This window comes from Loxodonta africana, chromosome 7, assembly GCF_030014295.1.
Source record: "Loxodonta africana isolate mLoxAfr1 chromosome 7, mLoxAfr1.hap2, whole genome shotgun sequence".
In the NCBI taxonomy this organism is placed as follows: domain Eukaryota; kingdom Metazoa; phylum Chordata; class Mammalia; order Proboscidea; family Elephantidae; genus Loxodonta; species Loxodonta africana.
Window position 1 is genome coordinate 25331316 of NC_087348.1, and position 7278 is coordinate 25338593.

General features: G+C 37.7%; 1 protein-coding gene across 1 annotated transcript; it reads right to left on the bottom strand.

Moving 5' to 3' along the window:
• Nucleotides 1-381: 381 nt before the first annotated feature.
• LOC100661698 (olfactory receptor 8U3-like) lies at nucleotides 382-1751 on the bottom strand. The gene has a single exon (XM_003423721.3). It carries the CDS (start codon nucleotides 1533-1535, stop codon nucleotides 579-581), a length of 957 nt encoding a protein of 318 aa, XP_003423769.2. The 5' UTR covers nucleotides 1536-1751; the 3' UTR covers nucleotides 382-578.
• Nucleotides 1752-7278: the final 5527 nt, after the last annotated feature.

Genomic DNA, 7278 nt, shown 5'->3' on the forward strand with positions numbered 1-7278 from the left:
ATACATTCTTGATTGTGTTAGGATACCAAAAGGGTGCCTGGTCTTTCAAAATCTAATCCTGATATGAGACCTGTGTAGTAGAAATAACATCTTTCCAAAGGACATGGTAATCATGTAATTTCAGGGAGTGACCAGGAGAAAGCCTGTTAGTGGTCAGAGGCAGAGCAAAGAATGATAGTTAGCTGTAAGGTACAGCTAAGGAGCAGACTATTGCATGAAATATGCCATAGGTGTGGACAAGAAATTCACTTCATCAACTTCATTGCTCCCTCAGATCCTTCATTAAATAATAAATAGAAAAAAAAATAACAAAACTTATGAAGGGCCCTTGAATCTTGTATCAATGGCATAAGAATACAGGTCATATATATCAAGGTCCTGTATGGAACTAGTATTAATTTGTTAAAAGCCTTAATTCTACTCCTTTATACATTACATTTTATTACAGGATGGATGGAAAATAGAACTTAGTACAAAGGAATTTTACTCATAAAGGGTGAAAAAAAGCAAATTTACTTCAACAAAATATTTATAAAAAAACAATGCATTGGTATGTGGTATTGTTCCAAGTAAGGAAATTATCTTTTTAAATTTGTTAGAGACAAGACATAATATTTTTCAATGGCTTTCCACAGGGCATTCTTTACCTCTTGGTTCCTCAAGCTGTAGATCATGGGGTTCAGCATAGGAATGACTATTGTGTAGAAAACAGAAGGGATTTTGTCTGTGTCAAGGGAATGATTTGATTTTGGCTGCAGATACATGAAAATCAGAGTCCCGTAGAATATAGTCACTGCGGTGAGATGAGAGGCACAGATTGAGAACACTTTGCACCTTCCTTCTGTGGACTGGATTCTCAAGATGGCAGCCACAATGTACAAGTAAGAAATAAGGACAGTAGTCAAAGAGCTGATCATGTTGAATCCAGCGAAGATGAAAATCAGAATCTCTTTGAGGCTGGTGTCTGAGCAGGCAAGGGCCATTAACGGGACATCATCACAATAGAAGTGATTGATGATATTGGGGCCACAATAAATCAGTCGGAAAGTAACTACTGTGTGGAGCAAAGCAACAGAAAAGCTGTATAAGTAGGGAGCCAATACCAGCTGCATACACACCTTTTGGGACACGACTACCATGTAGAGAAGAGGATTGCAGATGGCCACATAGCGGTCATAAGCCATGACAGCAAGGAGGAACATCTCTGAGATCAAGAAGTTCAGGAAAAATCCCAGTTGTGTTGCACACGCATAGAAAGATATAGATCTGTGGTTGGTCAGAAGAGTCTCCAGGAATTTGGGGGCTATTGATGAGGAGTAGCAAAAGTCCACAAAGGCCAGATTACTAAGAAAAAAATACATAGGTGTGTGAAGTCGAGAATCCAACCAGATTAATGAAATCATTCCAAAGTTCCCTACCAAAGTTAGAGTGTATACCACTAAGATGAGCAGAAAGAGAATAATTTCGATCTCTCTTTGAACTGAAAAACCCAAAAGAATGAATTCAGTCACCCTGGTGCTGTTCCCTTCAGCCATTTTTTCCAGTCTTTCATCTGCTGGGATTGGGGGAGAAGAAGAAGATGGGGCAAGAGAGGAATTATTGGGACCAGAAATTGTGATGTGATGTCAAACCTTGTGCCTTTCTTTGGCTTTTGAAATGACATTGTTCACTGATATAGGATAACAGAACACACAAACACAATCCATTTCAAACTGCACACCCTGTCTATTTATATATGTACGAAGCCAAAATTAAAGTCCTAATAGAAAAAAAAAAAAAAAAGAAAGAAATCAAAGGCTACATAGTAAAGTTAAAAAAAAAAAAGCTTTATATGTTTGTAAAGTACCAGGCAGTGTTTCATTCACATGGGTCACCATAAGTCAGAACAGACTCAACAGCACCTAACAACAACAAAGAATATTTACTTTTTAAAATTCAGACAGTTTTAAATTATACTGAAACAGGAAAAAGTTCCTTTTTTTGTCCTCTCTTATTTTCCCTGCAGTAGAGCAGAACCTTAATCTACTAAAGCAAGATACTCAATGGGAAAAACAAAAGGAGTAGTTAAATATTTCTACTTGTATATTCAGGTGCATTTTGAATTTATATGTGACTACTTTATTTCCAAATATTGCTTTCTAAAATTAAAAGTATAAAATTGTCAGCAGGGCTAGAATATTATATATATGTATGTATATTAAAAGGCGTACTTCTCTAAATAGGCCATGGCGTTCCATTTGAATTACTATAAAAATTCAAAATTTATAATTAGAAATTAGAAGCCTGTGGTTAATTTTCAATTAAAACAACAGCCTAAATTCCTGCTTTTGTAATCTCTTTTATGGAGAAAAGAACAATTCATTTTTAGGCAGTAACACTCTTGTCTCATGACTTTGGAAAGTTATTGTTAAAGCAATAGCTTTTATGCCCACAATTGTGAATATATCAGTATAGACTTTCGGTTTTTGCTTAAGGGTCCAGGTTGTTCAATCTGCCATCTAGGTCTTGTAAAGGAGAATGCAGGGAAAAGAGCTAGAGCCAGAACATAAGAGCAGTGTTTCTGTGGGTGATAAAAGTCATTTCTTTGGACTCTGGGTTGATAGAAAGTAAAAAGACGTGTCCTCCACCAGCTGCCTCTTTGTTCATGGAGTCCCCTCAGATCTTCTCTCAGTGCCCTCCCATTCCTATCTCAACCATGAGAATTAATTTATCTCAGTCTTATGTATATAACGTGCATATGGTTTTCACAACCTGCGTGGTGAGGTTATTGGGAATTCTATTCCCCTTTCCACCTCTGAAGCTTAGGAAGCTAACTTTATTTTGGAAGGAAATTGATAAGATATTCTCACCAAATCAAATTACGAAGTTATACAGTATATAAAATAGGAAGACCAATCCATGTTTCCTCCCAATATATATTAAGTACTGAGAAGAAACTTTTTTTTTTTTTTAGGTTCGGTCAAATAATCTGTCTTTTTGATGTTCTTTTCGTCCTCTATTAAGCCACGCTTAACACTGTAACTGATAACTAATGGATTCTCAAAAAAAAAAAACACAGACATATGCACACACATATGCACATACATACTTAAAAATACATACGCACAGGAAACCTAACAAGACAACATTTCTTCTCCCCTCCCACCGATATTTATTTTCTCCTTGATGGAGCCAGCACCCACTGTGTGAGCGACGTGTTAGAATGGAACTGTTGGACTGACTTGTCTTCTAGAATGTCTTAACACAGCTCTTAGAAGTAGAGCTCACCATTCTGGGTGTGAAAATAAAAGAGCTAGCAAGAGCATGTTGATTTGGCTGCCATCTGTCTACCTTTAGACATGGAGATGTATTGACTTTGATCCTACAGCAGCTTCCATGACAAATATCACTTTGGAAGTTCAGAGATAATTAGTGGGAGCTTTGGATTTTTTTTTTTGGTATTGAGTTACTTTTCTTTGCACATACACTGGACTCAGACTCATTTTCTTCTCTTTACATTGATAATAGAAAAAAAAAAAAAAGCAAAACCCTCATACACTTCTTTATTTCAAGTTTTTGAAAGACCATCTCCCATTTTTGAGCTCTAATTCCACCTGTCTCCTTGATATCTATTTTCTCTTAAATTATCAAAATTTTCTCCTCAAAGAAAGGCAACTCATTACAAATGTTATTTTCCATAGGAATTGACATCTGAGTTTTATCAACAGACAAAAAATATTTTCTCCTTTTGAAGGAAGTACAAATCTTAGGAAGGTTATTTAGTCCCATTTATAGACATCAACCTCATTGAGTTGGAAGAGAGCTGTACAAAGTAATCTGTTTGATTTTTTTTTTTTTTTTGGATGGGTGCTTTTATTTTTTTATTTTTTTTAATTTTTATTAAGCTTCAAGTGAACATTTACCATTCCAATCAATCTGTCACATGTAGGTTTACATACATCTTACTCCCTTCTCCCACTTGCTCTCCCCCTATTGAGTCAGCCCTTACAGTCTCTCGTTTCGTGCCAATTTTACCATCTTCCCTCTCTCTCTATCTTCCCATCCCCCCTCCAGTCAAGAGTTGCCAACACACTCTCCCGTGTCCACCTGATTTAATTAGCTCACTCTTCATCAGTATCTCTCTCCCCCCCCACTGACCAGTGCTTTTCGTGCCTGATGATTTGTCTTCGGGGATGGTTCCTGTCCTGTGCCATCAGAAGTTCTGGGGAGCATTGTCTCTGGGATTCCTCTAGTCGCAATCATACCATTAGGTGTGGTCTTTTAATGAGAATTTGGGGTCTGTATCCCATTGGTCTCCTGCTCCCTCAGGAGTTGTCTGTTGTGCTCCCTGACAGGGCAGACATCGATTGTGGCCGGGCACCAACTAGTTCTTCTGGTCTCAGGATAATGTAGGTCTCTGGTTCAAGTGGCCCTTTCTGTCTCTTGGGTTCTTAGTTGTCGTGTGACCTTGGTGTTCTTCCTTTGCCTTTGCTCCCGGTGGGTTGAGACCAATTATGTATTTTAGATGGCTGCTTGTTGGCATTTAGGACCCCAGACGCCACAATTCAAAGTGGGATGCAGAGTGTTTTCATAATAGAATTGTTTTGCCCATTGACTTAGAAGTCCCCTCAAACCAAGTTCCCCAGACCCCAGCCCCTGCTTCACTGACCTTTGAAGCTTTCATTTTATCTCGGAAACCTCTTTATTTTTAATCCAGTCCAATTAGGCTGACCTTCCTTGTTTTGAGTGTTGTCTTTCCCTTCACCCAAAGCAGTTCCCATCTACAGATTGATCAATAAAAAGCCCTCTCCCTCCCTCCCTCCCTCCCTCCCTCCCCACTTTGTAACCACATAAGTATGTGTTCTTCTCCGTTTTTTCTATTTCTCAAGATCTTATAATAGTGGTCTTATACAATATTTGTCCTTTTGCAACTGACTCATTTCGCTCAGCATAATGCCTTCCAGATTCCTCCATGTTATGAAATGTTTCAGAGATTCGTCACTGTTCTTTATTGATGCGTAGTATTCCATTGTGTGAATATACCACAATTTATTTACCCATTCATCCGTTGATGGACACCTTGGTTGCTTCCAGCTTTTTGCTATTGTAAACAGAGCTGCAATAAACATGGGTGTGCATATATCTGTTTGTGTGAAGGGTCTTGTATCTTTAGGGTATATTCCGAGGAGTGGGATTTCTGGGTTGTATGGTAGTTCTATTTCTAACTGTTTAAGATAACACCAGATGGATTTCCAAAGTGGTTGTACTATTTTACAATCCCACCAGCAGTGTATGAGAGTTCCAATCTCTCCGCAGCCTCTCCAACATTTATTATTTTGTGTTTTTTGAATTGATGCCAGTCTAGTTGGTGTCAGATGGAATCTCATCGTAGTTTTAATTTGCATTTCTCTAATGGCTAATGATCGAGAGCATTTTCTCATGTATCTGTTGGCTGCCTGAATATCTTCCTTAGTGAAATGTGTGTTCATATCCTTTGCCCACTTCTTGATTGGGTTGTTTGTCTTTTTGTGGTTGAGTTTTGACAGAGTCATGTAGATTTTAGAGATCAGGCGCTGGTCTGAGATGTCATAGCTGAATATTCTTTCCCAGTCTGTAGGTGGTCTTTTTACTCTTTTGGTGAAGTCTTTAGATGAGCATAGGTGTTTGATTTTTAGGAGCTCCCAGTTATCTGGTTTCTCTTCATCATTTTTGGTAATGTTTTGTATTCTGTTTATGCCCTGTATTAGGGCTCCTAGGGTAGATCCTATTTTTTCTTCCATGATTTTTATCGTTTTAGTCTTTATGTTTAGGTCTTTGATCCACTTGGAGTTAGTTTTTGTGCATGGTGTGAGGTATGGGTCCTGTTTCATTCTTTTGCAAATGGATATCCAGGTATGCCAGCACCATTTGTTAAAAAGACTATTATTTCCCCAATTGACTGACACTGGTCCTTTGTCAAATATCAGCTGCTCATACATGGATGGATTTATATCTGGATTCTCAATTCTGTTCCATTGGTCTATGTGCCTGTTGTTGTACCAGTACCAGGCTGTTTTGACTACTGTAGCTATATAATAGGTTCTGAAATCAGGTAGGGTGAGGCCTCCCACTTTCTTCTCCTTTTTCAGTAATGTTTTGCTTATCCGGGGGTTCTTTCCTTTCCATATCAAATTAGTGATTTGTTTCTCTATTCCCTTAAAGTATGACATTGGTATTTGGATTGGAAGTGTGTTATATGTATAAATGGCTTTTGGTACAATAGACATTTTTACTATGTTAAGTCTTCCTATCCATGAGCAGGGTATGTTTTTCCACTTAAGTGTGTCCTTTTGAATTTCTTGTAGCAGAGTTTTATAGTTTTCTTTGTATAGGTCTTTTGCATCCTTGGTAAGATTTATTCCTAAGTATTTTATCTTCTTGGGGGCTACTGTGAATGGTATTGATTTGGTTATTTCCTCTTCGGTGTTCTTTTTGTTGATGTAGAGGAATCCAAGTGATTTTTGTACGTTTATTTTATATCCTGAGACTCTTCCAAACTCTTCTATTAATTTCAGTAGTTTTCTGGAGGATTTCTTAGGGTTTTCCATGTATACGATCATGTCATCTGCAAATAGTGATAGCTTTACTTCCTCCTTACCAATCTGGATACCCTTTATTTCTTTGTCTAGCCTAATTGCCCTGGCTAGGACTTCAAGTACGATGTTGAATAAGAGCGGTGATAAAGGGCATCCTTGTCTGGTTCCCGTTCTCAAGGGAAATGCTTTCAGGTTGTCTCCATTTAGAGTGATATTGGCCGTTGGCTTTGCATATATGCCCTTTATTATGTTGAGGAATTTTCCTTCAATTCCTATTTTGGTTAGAGTTTTTATCATAAATGGGTGTTGAACTTTGTCAAATGCCTTTTCTGCATCTATTGATAAGATCTTGTGGTTTTTATCTTTTGTTTTATTTATGTGATGGATTACATTAATGGTTTTTCAGATATTAAACCAGCCTTGCATACCTGGTATAAATCGCACTTGATCAGGGTGTATTATTTTTTTGATGTGTTGTTGGATTCTATTGGCTAGAATTTTGTTGAGGATTTTTGCATCTATGTTCATGAGGGATATAGGTCTAAAATTTGCTTTTTTTGTAATGTCTTTACCTGGTTTTGGTATCAGGGAGATGGTAGCTTCATAGAATGAGTTGGGTAGTATTCCGTCTTTTTCTATACTTTGAAATACCTTCAATAGTAATGGTGTTAAGTCTTCTCTGAAGGTTTGGTAGAACTCTGCAATGAAGCCATCTGGGCCAGGA